Source organism: Falco rusticolus, chromosome Z (assembly GCF_015220075.1).
Source record: "Falco rusticolus isolate bFalRus1 chromosome Z, bFalRus1.pri, whole genome shotgun sequence".
In the NCBI taxonomy this organism is placed as follows: Eukaryota; Metazoa; Chordata; class Aves; order Falconiformes; family Falconidae; genus Falco; species Falco rusticolus.
In genome coordinates, this window is record NC_051210.1 from 23522849 (window position 1) to 23547448 (window position 24600).

Genomic DNA, 24600 nt, shown 5'->3' on the forward strand with positions numbered 1-24600 from the left:
TAGTACATGCATTCATATTAAGACTCAGAAACTGTCTAATACACATGTGGAACTGCTGAAGATTTTCAGAAAAAATATACCTACCTATGGTCCTCATTAGTAGCAATTAAGCTAGAAACGTTTCTTAGTATTCCTCCTCCACTTTCTATAATCGCTAAAGTGTTTGTTTGGCTCCGGTATGTCAGTGTGCTGACTAGAAATGCAAGAGCACCATCAACAGCACATATATCAGCTTTGTTCTCAGTACAATGTGCTGACAAATTCCATAAGGCACTCAGAACACTTTTTAGGGTGGATTCCTAGGAAAATAACAAAATGACATATTTAGAAAATTAGAGAAGTTTTCAACTATTGATCACAAGCTCTCAGAAATTAAGTTAGCTTCAAGGAGTTATTTTATGTTCCAGTTTCTACTTTCTGGGCTGGTAAGCCTGATGCAGGCAGCAGTGCACATGTAAATACTTCTGTTTGATTCTCTCCTTCAGCTATGGATTTGGTATTGCTTTCCTCAAAGTTTTCAGAAATGTGTGCCACAATACTTGCTGGCTGTAGTTATCTATTCACTAACTCAAAAGAGGCTTTATTAAATTGCAAAATTTTAAAAAACAGCTGTTTCAACAGCACAGCTCATAAAACTGAAAGGCAAAAGCTGTCAACCCTCGTAAATAAAAAATTACAGAAATACTAGTGGTATTGAGATGTCACTGCTGCACTGTGGTCTGCTGCTATGTTAAGTCAGAGCAACTCTACTCTTCAAACCTTCTTTATATCTTAAATAATATCTTAAATACTTCTACCTAAACCATCCCAAATATTTCACCAACTTTTTATCAAAAAAAGGACAGTATTTGTGTTTTGTGTAAAATAAATGCAATCTTTCCAAAATTTATCTCAATCAGTTATACACGATACCTTCTTAACTTCTAAAGCACATTCCATCAATGCTTTCACACTTCCAACTTCTCTTAGAGTCTTTTTACTGTTTACATCTGCTCGCCAGGACAAGTTCCTCAACACACTTGCAATGACCTGCAACACATAAAAGAAAAATAATGTGTTTCAATATAGCTACTTTAGCAGGTTACCAGACTTTCCTTCTGGATTTCTGGAATGCTATGGATTAACAGTGGTCACGTTCAGTATCTGAACTAAAATTTGCTCAAATCTGCTTTTTGTTGTGTTGTCTGCTAGACTGTTCTAACATTTCAGTATGAAGTTTGATCAAAGGCTTTTGTGTGTGGGTACCTAAAAAGAAAGATTCAAAATCAGGTTCCCTGTTTTCCAAGCTGGTTGAAAAACTGGTCCAAAAATTCAGATTTGTGCTCTACTCTGATGTCTGCAGTAGACCTACGTAATCTCAGGAGATACTTAATTATATAATTTTTTTCTCAGCTATTCTGCTTGTAAAATAGAACAGTTAACATTTTGCTTGTCTCTCAGATGGTATGATTACTTTGATTAATGTTTATGAAGCTTTTTAAAGCCTTTAAAAAATACACTGTGTCTTTTACAATCAGAATAGTTATCTACAGAAAACGAGTAGCTGTTCAGCCTATGTCCTTGTCCTCGGCAGCAGCTAGACTGAGGTAGAATTGTCACTATAGCGGACAACCCTTACATACTAAACACCATCCATTTATGGGCTGCAGTAAGCATGTATTATTCCTTGTGAAATGTATTTGATAGAAAACGTTTACCTATGGATGTTCTCATTGTCACAGAAGTGCATAAGCTTGTTAGATTATGTGATGAACGCTCCCCTGCTCACACGGACGAGGGAGCACAGGGAGGCAGTGGCAGACGGAAGAGCCCAGTGATACCCCTCCCTGGCGGCTCCTGTGGTGGGTCCAGGAGCAATCATCTCACCAGGGGCCCATCTCGACATGCCCAGAGGAGCGCAGGGGCCCAGGGGCAGGCAGGAACCCAAACTGAGGGCTCTGAGGGGGGGGCACCCTGTCCAGGCTCTTTCCAGGGCTCTGCCCGCAGGTCTGCAGCCCCATGGCCCAGGTGTGACACCCATTCAAGGAAGTCAACGGAAGAGCTCTTTGCACCTTCTGGACCAAGGCAGGTCAGTCCAGAAGTCCTGACCTAGGGATGTGGGCCATTTTATGGTATTCAAGGGAAGAGCATTCTGGAATTGCAGAAGACTTAGTATGGGATGGGAGGACCCAAAAGTTCCAAAAGCAGGAAAAAGGATGGATCCAGGTGATTTGGAGTGGTACAATATTGGGTAAAGAACAAGGATAAGAGGACAGAAAGGCACAGTTGCACCTAAACAGTCAGCTGGCTGATACGCTTATATGGCCAGGCCCTTTGCCCAATAAGCAGTCTGTCCCATATTCTTATTAAAAACCATTTCTAACTTTTCCTGAGTGAGGGACTTCTTTGTGTGCATGCATATGTATGATGGTCTACATACCAGTGGCTGGAGACAAACCACGGGTCAAAGGGCCCATGCATCCGTGACTTCCTTGTCACTAATAGTAAGTATACTTAGTTTCTGCCCCAATACCAAATCAGAGTTTACCCAATAACCTTTGCTGTAATTCTAATTATTTTGTAAATCGTAACTAGCTAGTTCCTCCTCTAGTGGAGAAATTTTTTTGTGTTTTAAGAGATGAAGTAAATTCTACTTAAAATTCTTCTTTTATCTGGTAATTCACTCAAATTGCAAGGAAAACAGGGTTTTCCTTCCCAAAAGCTGTTCCAGTTTGTTTACTATATATTCATTAAAATGAACTGTAATTTAATATTTAATAATATTAAACAAGTTCCATACCAATGAAGAACAGTTCTGCAGTCCCAACTCTCAGGATCACCCTAAGCACCTCCTGAAGACACCTATTTTCAGGCTGTTTTCTTTACACAGCAGGAGCCATTGGAAGAGACACTCAGGTGTCACACTGAACATCTTGCTCGTACTTAGAAAACTTCTTTGGGAGGTGCCGACGTCAAGGGTAGTTATGTATGACTCGTCAAATCAAATGCACATTCTCTTTCAAAATGCAGCTTCATCTACTATTATTCCCTTATTGTTTACTTGCTGCAACTTGTAGGAGGAGTAGGAGGAACTGCAATACTGTATTAACTCTCTGGGTAATCCCAGTCCATTAGCACCATCACTAGTAAACTAAATTAGAGAATCTAAGGTCACTCATATCTATCTTTAGAACTGGACTTCCACTAACAGATCCATGTGCTATGCGTGCTTTGGTGAAAAAACAGAGTATGACCCTCAGATAAGCATTATTACAAGAAGTTGTACTTACTTCAACTTCATGAATGTGATAGAATTAAAGTATAAAAATAACCAGTTGCAAGACTAGGTGAATAGAAGGCAGGTAAATATTAGAAAAGGAATACATTATTTTAATACAATGCAGTGAAATTCATAGGATGAAAAGTGATGGAAATGCCCAAGCCGAAGAGGTACTTAATCTCAAAAGGACGGTACCTGCTGTAAGTCTTCACTTTCAGATTTTAGTTGGGCTACAAGAGCTCTCATGCAGCCTTTCATAGAACATAATGTAGCCTGTTAGGAATCAGAGCAAGAAAATAAAATTAATACTATTTAACAACAGGTTAGGTGGCTTGCTTCTGCACAATGTTTTGATATCTTAAGCTGATCATATCTGAAGTTCAATAAAAACTTAGTAATGTATGTTGCCAACAATAAATATCTGGTTTACAACTACTAAAAAGTTAAGTGTAACTATCAGTTTCTATTCTGGACAATACATAAGCAGCAAAATTGTGCTACATTTCCTACTTTTGACAACAGATCTAGGACTTCATTGGGAACTTTACTACCTTAGCAGCCTTCTTGACCACGCACCAGAGAAAAATCACCTTTGAGCTGGCAATGTGTTATTACCTACTATCTATCAAGTGTCACAATTCTATTTTTTCTTTCAAATAAACATAGCATGAAAAGTAATATGAGTATTTAAAACTGACACAAATGTAACAACATTTCTGACATCTGAAGAGTAACATTTTCAGAATACAACAGCAATTGAAAAAAATGTAAGGCTTATGTTGAAATTGTGACAAAGCACACTTTAGAATTATTCAAAACCAAAGTACATGTTAAAGCTGTACTACTCATCAGCTGGACAGCATGTACATTTACATCTCCGAGTAGTTTAGTTTATGTTATAAACCCAGTAACTGCAGCCCTGTAGTGGTTACAAATTGCATGATATAAAGAGCAAATCTTTTGTGAAGCAATTCATTTTCTGGGCAACAGGCTGCCCAGAGCAGCTGTGGATTCCCCATCCCTGGAAGTGTTCGAGGCCAGGTTGGATGGGGCTTTGAGCAACCTGGTCTGGAAGAAGGGGTCCCTGCCCATGGCAGGGGGGCTGGAACTAGATGATCTTTAAGGTCTCTTCCAAGGCAAACTGTTCTATGATTCAATCTGAAGCAAGGACTTATGCTTTACTCTTGGCTAAAACTTGGAACAAAACCCAAGTCATATAAGCCTGTTATTTCCATTCACTCCTGAAATGTCTTCCTCTAGAGCAGAAGGATAAAAGTCTTCTCAGTACAAAGTTATTTGTAAGTTCCATAGCTTGGCAAACTCTGGGGCAAGAAATAATTGAAACTTTCCATCTTTTGAAAGCAGGGCCCTTGTCAGAAATTATAGAACCTACTTTCTCTTATAATAATTTGAAGTAGTGCCCATTATGAGCCAGATACATTCCAAATATTTAAAAGCAAGCTCCAGCCTGAAGGAAGAGGAAATTTGCAAGATTTCAGAAAGTAGTAGTATTGTTAAGTAACTGACAACTTTACAAAATCTGACTCAATTAGCAGTATTAGTTCAACATTCTCGGAAAAAACAGCCACTATCTGTAATCTTTGTTCCACAGCCATTATGTGCTATACGAATCTAATGCTCATAAAAAATTAAGCCAATAGATAAAATCCTTACTTTCAGTGACATTTTTTAATTTAGTATGAGAGTTGATACTATACTTGCATCATACAAAGTTCAGTTTCTGGTGCTCTCTGTCAGAAACAGGACGTAATGACAGATATTTTGAACTTCTGTCTTGAGCTCAAAACTCAGTAACTTATCCTGGAGACTTTCATCATCCACCTTGAGAATTACAATTCAAACATTAACTGAAATTACTGTGTTTAAAATTCTACTCTTACCTTGTTTGCCACATCTCCAAAAGTCAAGTTTGTCAGAGCCATTCCAGCATACCTCCTTAAGGTAACACTATAGTGATCATTTGTAAGTCCATACATTTCACAATCCACTTGTAACAGTTCAGCAATGGCCTGCAAGCCTCCTTTGAAAACAAACAAGTAAGAAAATAAATAATACCTGTACTCTATCATACATACCAATGAACAAAGTGCATTTTTATGTATACAACAAATGTCAAACAACTGAAAACCAGAATGCTCAGAGAAATAAACTGTTAAATACTGACTCTGGATCTTGAATCTTGTACTTAGTAACAGCTGAAAGGTATGATAACACGACGTTGAGGTTTCAGGGCAAAATGGGAACAGGAGGAATTACGAGAAAGTTAGCAGTACACTCATCTTTTAATTCCACCCAGCCAAAATCATGTTTTACCAATTAACTCATACCAGCTACATAAAAGGCTATTTAGTAAATCTGAGTATTACTGATTTAATTATTACCACTGAAATTATTTTCTGAGGAAAATAAATAAAATATTTTCATTGATTACGAAACTGGCAAATTAAGGAAAATTCCATGCACAGAATTTACTGACATGAACTAAAAAATTCAGGCTGTTAAACAGGAACCAACTCAGGACAAACAAAACAAACGCAAGACACCAATAAAAAATCTCCCACCATTGAAAGTATTCTCCATTGTAAGTCCAATACTTCTAAAATTGCACATATTTCCATAATAATTACGCTCTTCCAAAATTCACAATTCATCCCAGGAAGTGTAACTGACAAAATTTATCTACTGCAATATGGTCTGGTTAATTTAAACTGCATTCATCACTTAGAGGGCAAAAACTGACACAAACAAACTGATGATCTGTTTAAACTAGTAGTAAAAAAAGCAGTAAAAAAATGTACCAGTGAGGTACATGGCAAGTGTGAGCATTTCCAGAAAGCTTTCCGAAGAAAGTCAAGAGAAATACATTTGGCCTTACCAAGTTCATTCATTGCATGTCTGTGTTCTTCATCAAATGAAAGTTTCATCAGAACACACACTGCAGGACAGATCTGATGATCCACTGGAGCAGGCACTGATCCAGAAATAGATAACAATTAGTATTTCCTAGGCGATTTTGCCTAGATTATTAAGTACCCCAAAGCAAATCTAATTTTAAAACAAATCAGTTTTGTTCAGAGTTTGTATTTTCCCAGTAATCCATGAACAGACAATTAGTTAAGAATGTTACTAACAAATGTGTGTAGTAGAAATATATTTGATGCTAAAAAGAAATTAGGGAGAATCCTGAACATATGCATTAAGACATATGACTCCCAGTACAAAAATTATCATATTACTTTTAAAAATTAATAATCTTAGTGAAACAAATCAGTAAGGTTAAATATTCTCATGGTATTAAATAATGTCACTTAATGTGATGCTGTTTCTTTGGGTATTATGTCCTTATGAATGGTTAATTAAACTTTTTTTTTTTTTGGTACTGGATGATCTCAAAGGTCTTTTCCAACCTACAGTATACTATGACTCTCTAACTGAGAGGTTTTAAGTCCATATTTTTGTGAGTTAGATTCTGGCTAATGCTCGAATGGTATCGGTACATCGGTACATCAGTACATCATCTTCAGAGCACTGCTCCTGCTACATGGCTCTTGCAGTAACTCCAAAACCCATGACAAAGCCCACTGATTTCAGTGGTACGTCTGTCAAGAGACACCTACAGACAGTATTACAAAATACCCTCAATTCATAAAAGCAGCTAAGCAATGCAGAAGGTTATATCCTTTTTCTGACTGTTCCCTGAGAAAACTCCCTTACAGTGTCACTTTCATATTTTAATACTGAAATTTTTCTTACATGCATTATAAATAACAGTTCATATGATATTGAATAGACTGAGATTATTTAATTTGTGCTCTCTGTCCCTGTCCTAAATGAAATGTGCCATCTCCTGAATACACCCGTATGAAAAACAACTTGGCATTATTTACCTAAATGCTTCATTATTCATTAAAACGTAAAATAGATGGAGTACATATTCAATATTGATTTACACATTATAAATATAAACCACTAGAACTATTATCTGGAAAGCACACCAAGGTCTATGATTTAAATAACAAGTTTCTAAATTGGGTATCATAACTGTAATAGGTAAGATTTCCTAACACTACCTCAACTAAAAAAAAAACAACAAATCTATACACACATACACACACATATATATAGGAAAACTCACATTTAACAAGTCAGATTAAAGTTGCACTTTCTGCAAATTCACTATTTTCAATATATCCTTGAAAAATTTTTATATGGCTTGCAGAACCTACTTGGGTTTTTGTCTTCATCCATGCCTTGTTCATGTGCTTCCTGCCATTCCCAACACGTTTCACAGTAAGCACGGATCTGCTCCAGAAGATGGAGCACACGGATTTCCCGTCTGCCTCGTTTGTCATCAGGCTGGGAGTGAATGATGTTATGCAGTGCTGCGCTGGCTCTGGCACGGGCCTCTTTACTACCACGAGAGTTTCCTAACAAGACAGAGTCTTTATCGTTGCCATGTAAAAGCTGGATGAGGAGAGGAAGACATCCAGACTGACGCATGGCTATGCAGCTGTCTTGGGAGCTAGACATGGCTAGCAATGTTCTTGACATGTCATCTTTATCATGAGTACCAAGCATTGATAACAATGAATACACCATTTCCACCTGCAGGTCAAATGATTTTAAAAATACAGTTACATTTAAAAAATACACATAAAATTAAGCTGAAATGAAATCTGAATGGTACACATGAGCAAAACCCCCTTATTTAATGGCACAAAACCCCTGTGCTATTTAGAAATAACTACATACTACTACTACTTCAGCTTTCATAATTAAAAATCTTACTTTGTCGTTAAATGGCCAGAAGAAGTGGGTGGTAGCTGTATGTAACTGTATTAATCTTTACGACCAATAGCAAAGACATTCAAATTTCCATTGTACAAGAAGATTAAATAAACATGCTAATGAAAGTGTTTCAGTTTGAGAAATCTAAAAATATACTTAAAATTAATTGTCTTAAAAAACCTGCGTTCTGTATGAATCACACTTTCATGTAAAGATGCTCTTCAGTGAAAAACTCTTTGTTGTGTGGTATTAGATACAATAATTCAGACAAAGGATAAGGACGATTACATTAATTTTTAAGTTTAAATTAAGCTAAAAAACCTGCCAACTATGTATTTCAAAGTTTTCCTTTAAAACTTCTTCAAATTAACATTTTTTGTTACAATGACTAATTTGCATATGGACAAGATTATTTATTGCAAATGCAAAACTGAAGAGTTAAATTAACACTTTTTCAAGTTTACAGGGATAAAACCAGTAAAGCAAACAAATGCTCATTTAATACATAAATAGAATACTGAGCATCTGTAAAATTAAATCAGGGCATGCAAACTCAGCGTTACACATTTAATTTGGAGTAACCAAATTTCTCATCAAAAAACAGCAATTTTTGAGGGATTCCCTTGGCCGTCATGTAATGTAGTGGTCAATGCACTTTTTGGTTTGTCTCTCCCACTCTTGTTTTCTTCAGTAATGGTTTTACATCAAGAAATGCATTTGGTTCTAGTGAACTTTCAGTAGAGTAACAGGATGTAGAGGATGATTTTAGATACTACCTAGAAACTCCGAACTCCTAAAGCCAAGATAAACAGAAACATTCAAAATCAAAACACAACATAAAGAAACTATCAAAGGCAATTGTAAAGTAGCAGTGTGTGGGTTTTTTTTTTTAAGAAGGAATGAGTTTTTGGACTGTTAGGTAAAGTTTTCCAGTAGGAACTAGATATTTGCACTGGTTACCAGACCAATGAATGATTTTATTTGGTTTCTTCAGAGACAATTCAAATGCACCTGAAGATGAGTACAAATACCAAGTTACAAAAAAACTGGATAGCAATGGCTAGACTAAGCAGCAGGTTTGTTAACATGTACTTCTCTAAACAGTATGGGATTGCTGAAGCAATAGAAATCTTAACATGTGAAATTGTATGATCACATGCAAAATCCACTGAAATAGTCTTGGAAAGAAGCCAATTTTATGACAGCCTATCATCCCAGTTTGGAGATCCTGTCTTCTTGACTGGGGAAAATCAAATAATAGCATTAAAACAAACCACTTGGATTCTTAAAGGAGAGTGAATTGAGTCTGCTTTAAGCATGCCTCTTGACAGATATTTCCAGTGGCACCTTTAATCTAGTATTATTTGGATTTGGAAGCTAAAGTTTTTGTCAGAGAATAAAGCTGAAGAAGCCACCAAAATCTGGCCTTCAGTTTGCAGCAAATAATAGTATAGGAAAACCTAAAAAAATAACTTTGTGTCTCTGTATACACACACTGCCCACAGACACATCTCTTTCTAAGTTTGTAAATGCATTCCTCCATTATGATTCTCTAAAACTTTTTCCTTCTTCTCTGGCATTAATATTCAGCTTTTCCCACCCACAGCACACTCAGTTCAACCTGTTTCTTTGCCTGTATCCTTTCACACTTAGTCCCTTTCCCTACCTGCAGGGCTCTCCTGTTTGCAGCTTTTGGGAATTGTACAGTTTGCAATGAAAACTTGCAGACAGACAGACTAGCTGATGTCATCTCCACTTGGAACTTGCATACAGTGCAGGAACAAAACTACAACATTGTAACGCTGTTTTAAGTAATTAATACTATGTCAAGCTAACAGGATCTGCTTCCCAAAAGACTGTGCTCAGCACACCGATAGTCTATACTGCTGCCGATTCCAGAGGCAGTATAAACTTCAATGGTTCATAAACACAATTTTGTGTTACAGATTTCCCCTTTTCTACCCCCTCTCTTTTCACGCTGCACATACTTTGAGCACAGTCTTTTGTGAACAGGTATTCATCACCTTGAAGGGCTTACATAACTTTGGGGTTTTTTTGTCATCCATTCAATTCCTTAACAATTGCATCTGTTTCATGGATTTAGACTCTGGAAAAGTATTCAAAGAACTGCTCTTATAAGCGTTAGCTTTCATCATAGATTATAAATCAATACCACAAGCTTTTTAGATACTCTTGTAATTTCTAGCAATTATTTTTTCCTTACCGTAACAACTCTTAACTGATCAAGTTAAAAAAATAAGGATTTCTCTGCATATATTTTAAAAGGTGAAAAAAATATTCTGTAATTTTAACTCCATAAAATTACTATGCGTGGATAGATTGTTCAGCTATTAGTAGTACTATTAGCAGAAACAATGAGGTTATTGTATTAGTAAAAATGTAGCATTAGCGACCTGTGGTTTGCAATCTTCGGTTACCTTGGTACCCAGGTGACTTGTCAGTCTACGAGGAACAGAATAGTTGTTACTAGAGCTCATAACACTGGCTGTCTCGTGGTCCATTCGAGCAGCAGAACCCTACAAATTTAAACAACAATTCAGTATAAAACAAAGTCTGAGTGAAAAAACAACTACTGCCTAATTCAGTTTCAACACTTAGTCATGAACCGTCAACTTAACTTTTGCTAAGTCAGGTCCTCTGCTGTGACACCACTTAGAGGTTACTGTTAGACTGGGGTTTATTAACCTCTCTTCCTGAAATTAAGTCTCAATAGTATTGCATTTTCAATAGGATTATTTTATAATTACTATTTTCACCGAGAAGGAGGAGAAGTGGGGTTTGCACAACGAATTATAATTTTTGCAGAAGGGAAAAAAAGCAGCCACAACTTTTATGTCAGATTACGGAGTGCATAGAAGTAAGCCTGTACTTCTTCAGAACACAACCAGGTATGCAAGATCTAACAAATAAAAAGAGATTCATCTAGACAAGGGGTAACTCCCTACTTGATTTGTCCATATCAAAACCAAATTATGAGTGGATCAATCTATTTAATTTTTAACGAAAAGCTATAAAATAATGCTGAGACTATTTGCTGTATTTCTCTAGAAATTAATTGTAAATAGAAAGATCCTACCTGTACTAGCAAGACTCAGTTATTAGCCTCTTTGTACTCTTTTAATCCACTTGATGTATTTACATTTTGCCTTTTATGATCTTTCATCCACTCTTTGCCTTTTTTCTTTCTTTGTTCTTGTTTTCTTTTTCTCCGCTTCTTACCTGTGCAGTTTCCCTTACTACATCCCTCCCTTGCACTCACTATACATTTAAGTAGCGAACACTTTTAGTATCAGAAAACTGTTTTGCTGAGGTAGTCACCAGTCTTTTGTTGATCCTCTACAAAAGCTAAAACCTGTTCATGAAATTATTAGCTTAATTTGCAAAACAACATTTTCAAACTATCTGGATCAATGTGTATCTTTTTTTTTTTTCCATAAAAAATGTAACACTGAAAAAAACTGTATGAAAGAAATTTCAAAATAATTCCTATGTTTTTTGTAGGTGCACCATGAAGAAAGAAGACTATTCCTCTTTCAGTATTTGCTGTTCATACAGTTCAACATTTTAAATTTGAAGTTGAAAGTGACTAAGTAAAAGATAGGAATAACTTCACGTAGTGTTTGTCTAGACAGAAAAGAATTCTAGTTATACTGCAATACTTAAACACACATTATTATACTCATCTCTCATTTGAATCCAGAACATTTCATGCATGTTCCAGAGTAAGTATTATGCTAAGAGCATAACAAGAGTGATTTAAATTCACACAATTTATTCCAATATATATTTCCTATGTAAAAAAAGCCCTTATTTTCTCTATTAATGACTCAAAATGTTAAAGCTTAGAATGAAAATTATATTGGGTCTTCTCAGTCACTTGATCTGCAGTGCTAAGAATATGGGAACAAATTCCCAGATTTTTGCACCAAGCAATCCCTTCGTATCATCTTGACCTCAAACTACATTTTAAGAAATACAGGTTCAATGTAACACACCAGAATTCTCCATTAAGTTCAGTACGTTACTGCACGCAAGAAAGTAAAAAAGACTTAAGTTTGGAGCACTACCTATTAAATTCACCATGGTGTAGACAGAAATAGCATAATTTTCCTATTGTTTCCCCAGAACTGTATCAGCTTTGATTCAGATAACTATTTCCTTCAGAGCTATGATGTGGCCTTGCTACTTTGAGGATGCCAGGATGCCCAAATGAAGAGTAAATAAGTTTTCTTACTGACTCCCAAAGACTGGTGTGAACAAACTAGTTGGTGTCAGGTGTGTAGCCATTCATCTGAGAAGATGGGAAACGACAAGATGTTCCATGGACCCTTCTTGTGTAGAAGCCTCTTTTACAAAATGTTCTCCTACCTGTCTACTTCATCTTGTTTTCTCCTTTTATGTTTTACTGTCTTTCACTCATTGTTTTACTATGCTTGCCATTTACTGTCAGGTGATTTTCATATTTTGTGGCACATTTTCGTAACAAAATATTCAATCTCACTGAATTCCTTTGCAAAACTTGCATAACAAAGGTATGAAAAAAATTTACTTTAGCAGCAGGACAGTGAGCATAATGGAAAAGACAAGACATCTGAAAGATGGTGCACAAGAGGACATAACCTTTTGTGCATAATCCTGAAAAATCCTGGATTCAATTGGCAGTATTTCAATTAACATTGATTATATGACTACAAAACCAATTAGAACGGAATGATTTGGTTGAAACTTTATGCACTCCAGTGAACAGTGATTGCTTGAAGTATATTGAGCTGGTTTATCAGAAATAAATGTTATGCCTAATCCATTAAACCTCCTCTGTCTGGACTTGCATTGAATCTAAATAACGCCCAGATGTCCGTTTTAACACAGATTCAGCACCCTGGTTCTATCCACCTCCAGGAGGAAGCAATCTATGTGATGTACACATTTTTAAGAGGCAAAAGTCAAAACCGCACAAATCCTCAACACATGACCTCAAACGAAGTATGAATTAATCTCCCACTTGCATAGGTCTGCCAAGACATGACAAACCCTTCTTCCTTCCTTCCCTGGAAAATACGTTGTCCAGAAAAAACTGATTCATACACTAAAGATGGATGATGCAGCCACAGTGCATCAATTATTTAAATACATTATGCTTTCAGCCTCAAAGCAGCACTGAACTATTTTCTTCCCAAACAATAAAGCTGCCATAAGAATTAGAATCAAAGCCTCAAGCAATTGCTCAGATACACCTGATAGAATTTAATTTCAAATGGTGATCAAACATACTTCAAAAGCAGAATTATGGGCTGTGCTTAATGTTTATTTAAGTGAAATATTCTAGCCAAACCACAAATCTTTCTAATAAATCTTCTTGTACAAGACACTTTCAGAAATATTTAAATAATTCTACTTCCCTGGAGTAGCAAAAATACTTTGCATATAAATTCAAATATTAAATTTGTAGTGTGAAGTTTTAAGAACCCAAATTACTGGTGAGAATGTCTGATATAGTTCGAAATCATGAAAGGAATGATCACTAATAAATCAGAGTATTTTTAGCCAAAAACAGAAGTCAGATTTTGATAAATATTTGTTTTAAAGGCAAGAGCGTACTGCACCCCTCAAAATATTCCACTAATGTATTTCATTGATAAAAGCAACAGCAACAGAAGATTATTTAGAAGCATTTCAGCTCACTTCCAGATTACCTCAGATACTACTGTTTCAAAGCTTTATCTAAAAAAAATATTAAAGTAACATTAATAACAAACCTCCCATTTGGTTCTCTTATATTTTAAAAAAAATCACTGGTATTTCATTGATAATTTCTAAGGTGAAAAACTGAACAATTTCCCGTAATTAAACCATATTTCCAGTATTACAATTCACCTGCAGTAAAATATGTTTTCTATAGTTATCTCCTTCATAGCATTAGGCTCATTAATCATTCAAACAAAAGAAAAATGCTCCCTGCATTATCAAATATTTATACTTCATCTTACTAAAGATTTCCTTCCAATAAATACAAGAAATTTCTCACATATAGATGCAAAGAAGAAAAACGTATCTTTTTAAAATGAGCAAGCACACAAACACCATAAGGTATATTATACTCATACATAACCATTGTACATTTAAAATATTTAATTATACTATCAACAAACAAAATCATCAATTTACCTGACCGGTACTGCTAGTGGCCACACTGATTTCTGCTGCTCCTTGACCTTCATTCTGCCTTTCTGTATCATGGGAACCTGCATCATGCTTGCTTTGAGGTGTTCTCTGTTAATGTAAGAGTTTATGAAATTACATAAAGAAAAGAAGTACATTCTACCATCGAAAGCTTTCTAGACTGTGAATGCATCAATGCCGCAACCTCACAAAGCCATTGAACAATACTTCGCATTTCATAACCCTTAGCCTCAAAAATTAACAGCTGAGGCTGAGTAGCTTCGAAAAACTGCAAGATGAAAGCGAAGCGTGTCCTCTGAGGATTATAGCCCTGCAAGACAAAGGATTTGCTGTGACACACAGAAACACCATTTTCCACCAGCTGTGCTCACATCGCTATCAGAAATGTAACAGAATTGGAACAAACAACTGTCTTCTCTGCACTGTCACATGATCTGTGCATTTACTGCAGACTACAGCTAGCACAGGTCAATTAAGCTTTGCATTCAAAGATGAATAATTTCTGCATGAACAGAAGAGTATCTCTACTGTAAGAGTCCTTCTAAACTTTAAGGACAAACAGTGCAGGAATAACCACTTGGATGCAGTAAAATTTATATAACCTGATACTAATCCATCTGATATTTCATCAAAACAAACTCAACTGATCTGGTTAGCTGTTCCTTTTTTCAGTTCCTTCAGGAAAGCCAGTTTTCTATACATGTATGCGAAAATTAAAAATGGTGTCCCTGCTGCTGACAGGGATAGTGTGATCAACACAAAAATCTGGCCTTTACACAGTTTTTTCATAAAGCAAATAGAATTAGCAAGCAGTGCTAATGAACTGTGCGAAGTATCCAATATTATCTATTAATGTGTTTAAATATTTCAGATTTTCAGAAAGACATAGATAATCCTGTCCATGGAAGGGGCTTGAAGGCTGGAGTTGAGTATCACCTTACCTCTGAACAACGGTTATTCTCAAAGTATTAGTTCTGATGCCAAACCTTATTTTCAGACTCAGAGGCTGCCACCTTAACATACAACACTCTTGTATCCCTCTCAATTAATTTGTTTAACACTTGGTATATTCAATTCAGTTTCTATGCAGCTCTGCAATGTTCTTAAGCAGTACAGCTTATGACAGCATAGTCTGCCTCACCTTGCTTTATGGAAATTTCTCTTTTAACTTTGAGCAGAAACATACTTTTCATCAATGTATGTACAATGAAACTTCTTTAGTTACTGGGTGATCAAACTCGTAAAGTATCACTGGCTTACTATTTTGTTCATATAAAGACACTGGAGTCTCAAACCCATAAAGTATTTAACGAACAGTATTTCAGAAACCAGTAACTAAGTAAATACATGTGATGCGGTAATTCAGGGATAAACTTAAAGAATGGAATTATACAGTTTAATTAGCAATAAGATACATCAAAGAACACAGCAGTATTGGACAAAGTAGTAACGTGAGACAACTGAAATAAACAATGGGTAACATTTTTCTTCATATTATATGTTCAGTTATGGAAACTGAATAACCCATAAAGCAAAACTCACAAAATATTTTAGGAGAGACAGTGTCACTATGCTTTCAAATGTGATTTGCAATTTTATAACTCGCCATCTCTGCCATTGTGTATGAAATGGTATTGTTATTGACGATTATACAAGAACTAAAGAAATCATGGCTCCCAAATAAGCGTGCAGACTCATTTAAGACCAGGCTGTGCCATACTACACGCTGAATAAAGTGTAATGTACGATATGCTGAAACCCTGCCTCATGGTACTTTCACTCTCAAATACAGTGTAATCATGAGTTTGACAAATTCTAGATCTCAAGCCTCCAGTACAACTCAGGACAGAATTTTCCAGTCATTAAGTGACAGTAATTTTCAATCCCATGAAGAAAGTAGTATTCAAGGTACCTAGAGGCAAAAAGCTGAACTGTTCATTAGCTGGGCTCTGACCCATTTGGTCACCTGAAGGGGAATACTACTACTCTTCCAAGAACACTCCTGGGTTTGCAGCAGTTTTTTTTGGGTGGTGATGATGGTGTATCTATTAGTTTTGATGCATCTAGAGTACAAACACAGAGATTTCATTCCCTGACAAGAAAAGCTTCTGCTCTTCTCGACACTCTGTCCTTCTCCCGTTCACATTATTTTGTTTGCTACGTGCTGTTTATGAATGAAGTGGCTTCCCATTCTCCCCAGGCACTCTCAAAAATACCCCAATACACAAAGTAGTCAACATAACACCCAAATGAATTTATAAACGTAAGGCAATTTTTAACAGTTACTAGTAGCACTTATCTAACTTTAAACGTAGTACGCACTCACAACAGGCACACATGTTACTGTCACAGGAGTCATCAGCTGGGCTTGAATGTCAAATCTGCAAGTCCACAGTGAACAGTTTTTACCACTTCAGCTACTCAAGTAATTTGAAGCAAGAAGCTTTCCCTTCATGCAGACTGGCCCAAAGGAGTTAACAATAACACAGGTGGCAGACAGCAGGTATTTACTGAAAAATGATTCTTTATATAAATAGATATTTATTATAGATGTATTAATTTATGTTGAACAAGTATGAAAAAATATTTATTATATATGCATATTATATAAAATATAAAACCAACATGTATCAACACACGTATGTGCGATTAAAATGTGGTTTTGTATAGATATAGCATGACTGTAAATAAATTAGTGTCCATCTGTCAGACTGTGGATCAGTGGTTGTAAATACAACATAACCCCTGCAAGTATGCCCCCTCTTCACATTACCTTCTAACACTGAACATAGGACATGTGGATGAAAATACATAAATTACAACCACATCAGCAAAGAACCAAAGCCCAAAAGCAGCAGCAGACTCTACAACCTCCACAAGGTACAGCAGCTAGAGAATGGCAAACAGGTCCCCTGGGTTCAACAGCATCATCTATTCTAAAGCGTGATTTTTGCAGAGGCTTATTTTAGAGCCCCCTATGATTCATGTATTCTGGCATCACACTACAAAAGTCACTCCAATGGAGTATGACAATTGAGAAATTGATGCTTTTGCATCAAAATGGTGGAAAGCCACACGTCTATTACAGGAAGATAGAGCTGCTGCTCCCACCTTGTTTGCCACTATTCTTTAAGTGTTTCTGAAGTCAACACTAATTATCACTTGTTAATTATTGATTTCCCTGTATTTACTAGTAGACAAATGATAAATCTCTAGCTATTTTATGGCATCTGCAAGCATAGTAGGCCTTGATTGTTTTTGCTATGACAATAATTATGATTATTTTTAAAATTTGTATTAATTATTGCTATGGCAATAAATTAAAAAAAAAAATGTATCTAATACTTTGTCAACATGAGTTGCCAAAGCAGCTCCTTGTGTATTTATGAGGAAACTCTTTTATGCATAAACCACTGGGGTTTTTTTTCCCCAATAGTCAACTACTCTATTATTTTCTGTATACTGAAAACTACAGATAACACATACTGGTATAAGAAAGAAGGTAAGACAAAGAACAACACAACAACCAAAATAAGAAACCGTAGGGTTGAAACGATTTTGCTGCGGTTGAGTCAAAGAGAAAAAAAAAAGTCTAGTGAGTCAAATCCTTGAGAAAAGTTCTGTCCATCACACTTTGAAGTTTAAAGCTTGCTGAGCATAATCTCTGTACAAAATGAACCCCTTACATTTTATCTACAGCAACACTGCCCATTGAAAATACTTCACATATTTCAGATGACAGATACTATGAAAGAAAGGCCTGTACCAGTATAACAAATTGAAGCTCCTAGGTGAAACACGTGCCAAGAATTTGCTTTTTCCTTTTATGTAATGTCATGTTTGTACCTGACAGCGAAAAATTCTCTTTGGAGGGGTCTAACTCTACAGTAGATGGTAGATTTCAGACTTCATTACGAAAAATCTTGCAAAATAACTAACAGAAGTCCATAAAATTTGAAGGCACCATCACTGTAGGTACACTACTTCCAACGTTTTCCAGTATAATTTACAAGACTTAGTAATTTGCCAAACCTTAGAAACATGTGCCAAAATTTTCTGTGCTCACTGATTTCCAAAAGCTATTTTTATGGTGCACAGTAAGACCAGATATTGTCCCCCAAGACATACTGCACTTGGATTCCACAGTGAATGGCATCACCACAGGGACCAACTGTATTCAGCAGACAAGCTATGGTATTTATTATTGTTGTTACTACTATAAACTTAAGAAGCACATTCAATTTGGTTACCACTATACCAGGCACAGTATAAAAATAAAACGAATGCCTCATGTTTGTATTTTTCAGTTATATGGACTCTGCATTTTCACTGCTACTACCTTCCCTCCTTGCCAGCAGGCAATTTCAGAATTAGAGCCAGCTGTCTTCCATAGGAGATGGCCATCCTTTAGAAATTATTAAAACACACTGTGAAGTATTAGTAAGTGTGTAATGAGTGCCTCCTTTACCACCAGCACCCTGGTAACTCTGTCTTAAAACACATATGTAACTATACAACCTGCCATTAAGACACTTTACAAGTAAGACACACCACAACAAAATTTTGATTTATTAGAATTTCCAAGTATCCATCAGCCAAATAAATTGATGAAAGAAGTGAAGAACTAAACCAAAAACTTCTTTAATTCTGTAGCTGCACCTCAATGCTGTTCTGAGTCCTTGAGCTTACATGAATCCAAAATACAGAGGTTTTTTTTCATCAGAGATAAACACACTAGGGACGTGATCTGTCTGACTAAATGAGGCAAAAATACCTGTTGAGAGGCTGGCCAATTAGGTAGGGGGTGTTTTAAACTAGAAATGATGGTATACAGAGCAATTCCTCAACAACCAAGTAAGAAAGCTGGGGATAGGGCAGGCGAGATGAGTACCCTGGTTGGTAGGAACACAAAGGCAAGCCACACAATTCAGACGAAGTAGAATCCCCTTGAGCACAGGCCTATAAGGAATAAGGGAAGCAGAACAGCCTTGTGGGGAAAGCTCTCAAGCATGTTCTGGGGAATTGGCGTGCTTGGCTGTCTCTCTGGCATGCCTCTACACTGATGCACGCTGCATGGGGAACAAGGAGGAGTTAAAAGTGTGTGCAGCCACAGGGCTATGACCTCTCTGGGATTGTGGAGATGTGGTGGGATAATTCATGTGACTGGAAGGCTGCAATTGAGGAATACAGACATTTTAGGAAGGACAGGCTGGGAAGGGCTAAGGGGAGACCTTATTGCTCTCTGTAGCTACCTGAAAGGAGGTTGTAGACAGTGAGTGTCAGTCTTTTCCCAAGTAGCAAGCTACAGAACAAGATGAAATGGCCTCAGGTTGTACCAGAGGAGGTTTAAATCAGGTATCAGGAAAAATTTCTCCACTGAAAGGGCGGTCAAGCATTGGAACAGGCTGCCCAGGGAAGTGGCTGACTCAGCATCCCTGGAGGCGTTCAAAAGGGATTTAGATGTGGCACTTCAGGACATGGTTTACTGGGACTTGGCAGCATTAGGTTTACAGCTGGACTTGATCTTAAAGGTCTTTTCCAAGCTAAATAACTCCATAATTTTAAGACGAGAAGAGGGAGTTGTCCGTTACAAAAGACAGCAGCTAGAGTGTGTGGAGCCATCCCTGAGGTCAGGAGAAGTCTGGAGTCAGGCAAGAGCTTATGGGTAAAGATTAGCAGGCAGACCAACAGTGGTGCTGTTGTAGTAGATGTCTGCTAAAAGACTTCCTGATCAGGAAAATGAAACAGATGAGACCCTTTCCGAACAACTGGAGGAAGCCTCATATGCACAGGCCTCGTGGAGAATTTCAGCCTCCCTGGTATCTGCTGGAGGGGCAACAATAGGATGAAATATTCTAGGAGATTTCTTGAGGCTCTGATGACAACTTCCTGACACAGGTGACTGAGCAGTGAAGAAGGAGAGGTATTGTGCTGGACCTGATACTTAAAAAAAAAGGAAGAACTGGTCAAGGACATGAAAGTTTGAAGCAGCCTTGGCTACAGTGACCACAAGATAGTAGGATTCAGGATCCTAAGAGAAGGGAGAAAGGCAAAAAACCAGGACCACAGACCTGCACTGCAGAAGAGCTGATTTCAATCTCTTCAGGTACCTGCTTAGAAGAATCCCAGGGGATACAGCCCTGCAGAGAAAAGGGGTGCAGGACAGCTGGCTAACATTCAGGAATCACCTCCTCTAAGCAAAAGAAAGGTCCACCCCAACAAGTAGGAAACACAGCTAGGGTAGTAGGAAGTTTGTATGGGTAAGTAAGAAGCTCCTAACTGAACTTGGGCGTTAAAAGGAAGAGTACAAGAGGCAGAAGTGGGGTCAGATGACTGAGGAACAAAGACTTGCTGCCAAATCATGCAAGGATCTGAAGAGCAACAAGGACTCCATAAGTACATGAATAGCAAAAGGAACACTAGGGAAAATGTGGGCCTTCTGCTGAATCAGGAAGGGAACCTGATAACAAAGGACACAGAAAAGGCCAAAGTACTCGGTGCCTTCTTTGCCTCAGTCTTTACCAATAACAACACCCTTCAGGAATCCAGGTCCCCAAAACCAGAAGGAAAGTCTGGAGCAAAGACAATTCACCCTTGGTGGGGAGTCACCAGGTTAGGGAGAGCTTAAGCAAACTGGACATAGGTTAAGTCCTAATGGTTTAATGGGTGGCACACATGGGTGCTGACAGACAGGGATGATGCCATTGCAAGGCCACTAATGAATGGTCATGGCAGCAGGGAGAGATTCCGTAACACTGGAGGAGAGCAAATGTCACTGTCTTCAGGAATAGCAAGCGAACTACCGGCTAATCAGCACCACCTCCATCCCTGGTGACTGAAGGTGATGGAGGAAATCCTCCTGCAAGCATTCCCAAACATGTGAAAGACAAGGTGGTGACTGGGAGCAGTCAGCAGGGTTTTAGAAAGGGGCAGTCAGGCTTGACACTTCCACAATGAGATGACTACTTGGTGGGTGAGGCATGTTTTCTGCATCAACTTCAGTAAGCCTCAAACACTGTCTCCCATAGCATTATCACAGACAAGCTGACAATGTGTGGGTTGGCTAACAGGACAGCGATGTGGACTGAAAACTGGTGGAACAGCTGGGCACTGGAGGGTTGTGACCATTAGTACAAAGTAAAGTTGGCGGCAAGTCACTACTGAGGTACCGCAGTGGTCAATATTGGGACCAGTATTGTTCAACATCTTCATTTTTGACCTGGATACTGGGACACAGTGCACCCTTACCAAATTTGCAATGACAAAAAACAGGGGAGAAGCCAATACACCATATGGTTCAGTCACCTTTCAGACGGACCTGAACAGGCTGAAGAAATGGGCTGATGAGAATCTCATGTAGTTCAACAAGGGGAAGTGCCAAGTCCTGCGCCAGGGAGGGACAACGCTGGGCACCAGTACATGCTGGGGGCTACCCAGCTGGAAAGAATAGGACCTGGAAGTCCTTGTGGACAAGCTGAACAAGCTAGCAACTGACCCTTGTGGCAAGAAGCCCAACAGTATTCTGGACTGCATTAGGTAGCATGTTGCCAGCAGGTTGAAGGAGGTGACCCTTCCTCTCTACCCAGCTGGTGAGGCTGTACCTGGAGTACTTTGCCCCTTTGCCTCTCCAGTACAATAAAGATAAGGACTTACTGGAGCATGACTTACTTTGAGCACCACAATGATGCTTAAAGGACTGGAGCATCCCTCCTGTGAGGAAAGGCTGAGAGAGCTCAGACTATTCAGCCTGGAGAGCAGAAGCCTCAGGGAGGGTCTCATCAATGAGTATAAATGCCAGGACTGGCTAATATGTCAAAAGACCAGGCAGATTTAATTATACATATTACTGTCTGCTTCACTTACAAAACAAGTTTCCCTCCAAATCCTGGAACTATGAAACCATTATTTTTCAAAATGGAAAAATATACATCCCTTAGTAATCCAAATGCCGTTCTGAGCTTTCACAGTAGTTATTTTGGATGAGGAAAAAACATAACATATTCAGGTCCAACATACAATTTATATTTAACTTACCACTACAAGAAATGGAGTTGACCTTGTATGAATTTCCACCGTAAGAGCAGGTTTTGCTAATGGCAATTACTACCATGGACTTTATAATTTACAGGAAACATTACCTTGCATTTCTTAATATAGAACCCAGTACTTAAACACTAAAAATATGCTAGACTTCTATAATGAAGTCTGATAGAAGCTGTATTCATCCTTTTTTAAATCTTAACTCCCTTAAAAGATAAGGAAACCATGAAGATGCTTATCAGAGATTCATATTTAGAAAGGCATGTACAACTGATTGTTGTAATTATTTGCCAAAACCAAGACTCAGTCTTTATAATAAATTGCATTTTGGCATTTTTACTGAAATTTCAAGTTAAAAGTTTAACTGGTATGTCATTAGTGATTAAAGTTCAAGAGCAGCATGAATACTAACCCAAGTATTCCGCTTTCAGGAATAACAAGTAACAGCCTACATATATTGACTAGGTTAGCTGTGACATCACTAGCTGATGGAAATAATCCTGCCTACCACTTTGTTCAAATAATTTGGGTATTTTTTTAGAGAAAGCTACATACCATAATCGAAAGAAGGCAAGTAATCGCTCACTAACCTCTGCTTCAGCTGCTTGTGATTGTAGGAGCTGTCGTATACGAAGAATGTCCTTCTCTATTTGTTGAATTCTTGCCACCCTCACCTGAAATGAATGCATTTTCATGTTTGATTTTGTTAAAAAACTCCTTTTACTTACTGTATAGATTGACAATATACTGATTTCTTTGCAAATACTGCCGAATACAATCCAAACCTACTTCATTCATGTGGCAATTCAAGTATTCTTCATAATAAAACACAGGCATGATTGCAAACATTCAAAACATTGTGAGTAGCTGGGTTTTTAAAAAACCTGATACTCATTTGGATACAATAGGTAATCACACAGTACACACTGAAGTACAAAAAACCGCTCCAGTTGACTTGCACAATTCTCCTGTTTCAGAAAACTGGCATTTTGGGCAATGTTTAGCAATTTATTTTACTTTCATCTCAAATGTTACAAATCTACTTGCCTTACAGAGACTTGTGAGAGATTTATATTTGCAGAACATCTTGAAGGGATGAAAACCTGAATGACTTCTATTATATTCAGTTATTACAATGATTTGGGATTTTTGCTTATGCACAGCCTCTGAATATTTTCTGCTCCTACAAATCTCAAAGAATTTAACAGTCTAAATATGAAGACAACTACATACTGCTTCTTTGGTCTGTCTAGGATTTCTGAATCAGAGTCTGTAACAGCCATATTGCTACTCATTTCCCACTGCAACCATCCTGTGCTTAGTAAAGGGAATGTTAAAAACAAACACTACAGGATATATATACTCAATACAAGTTGTACTGTGAAGCAGTGTGTGTGTATATATATATATAAAAATCCCTATATGAGCTTGATAATTTAATAATGTGACATCATTTGACTTTAGAAGTGGGCATAAAATAATCAGCTCAATCATATCAGGATATGAAGAGAACGCCAAACTGATTGAATACTTTTTGTGTGTGTGATGAAAAGCTTAATGAAATGGACATATAGTTGAAAGAAAAATCCTGATTCTTTTACCTGATTAACATTTACAATGCTATGCTAAAAAAGAAAAGGCTTTGTGCATCTAGTGGATGCTGCAAGGACCATAATTATAACCAATCTTATTTAACACGTTTATAATCTGAAAATGGGAAAGGTGCTAATGCCAAGGTACACATGGAATAGAAACATTGTTACCTACAAATTTTAGGAAAACGTAATCACAAAATAGAATGAATTCCTGAAACATGTATCATAAGCAGTTATGGGAAAAGTACCATAAACATCAGCATTTAGTAGAGATGCAAAGCTACAACACTAAACTATAAATTTGGTTTGAATTGATAAAACAAATTATCAGAAAATATGCCAGTAAAAATATGAAAGCTGCACACAGAAGCTTCTGGTTAACATGAGGCAAACAGAAAATTCATCCCCCTGTTTGCTTCTGGATCAAGAAATTATTAAGTATTAGAAAGACAATAAAAATATATTCCTGGAAATTACTGTTGGTGATGTGATGCATAACTGACAGAACATGTCCCTCATTGTCTTTCAGGACAACTTCAATTTCCCCTGAATCTTTCTGTGTAACTGGAAATTTACGCCATAAAGGGCATCAAAAGAATGTGAGTATCTGTACATACACACCTAAACATTGGAAATTACTTTTGTGCAGATGCAAGAAAATAAATATTGCATGATTTGTCCAGTATCACTGATGGG

At 37.3% G+C, this 24600-nt stretch overlaps 1 protein-coding gene across 3 annotated transcripts in view; it reads right to left on the reverse strand.

The window, feature by feature from the left end:
• Nucleotides 1-24600, reverse strand: part of APC (APC regulator of WNT signaling pathway) — a 67035-nt gene that overhangs the window by 13003 nt on the left and 29432 nt on the right. The window contains exons 1-9 of one of the 3 annotated variants that reach the window (XM_037372961.1): nt 16596-16739; nt 14255-14359; nt 10483-10605; nt 7507-7885; nt 6156-6251; nt 5161-5300; nt 3455-3532; nt 913-1029; nt 85-299 (exon numbers count right to left, since the gene is read on the reverse strand). In XM_037372961.1, coding sequence (XP_037228858.1) covers nt 85-299; nt 913-1029; nt 3455-3532; nt 5161-5300; nt 6156-6251; nt 7507-7885; nt 10483-10605; nt 14255-14359; nt 16596-16628 — 1286 coding nt within the window. In that variant the 5' untranslated portion in view covers nt 16629-16739. Of the gene's footprint in view, nt 1-84; nt 300-912; nt 1030-3454; nt 3533-5160; nt 5301-6155; nt 6252-7506; nt 7886-10482; nt 10606-14254; nt 14360-16595; nt 16740-22899; nt 22984-24600 lie in introns of those variants that run through there. The other 2 variants (XM_037372963.1, XM_037372962.1) reach the window with 2 other exon arrangements.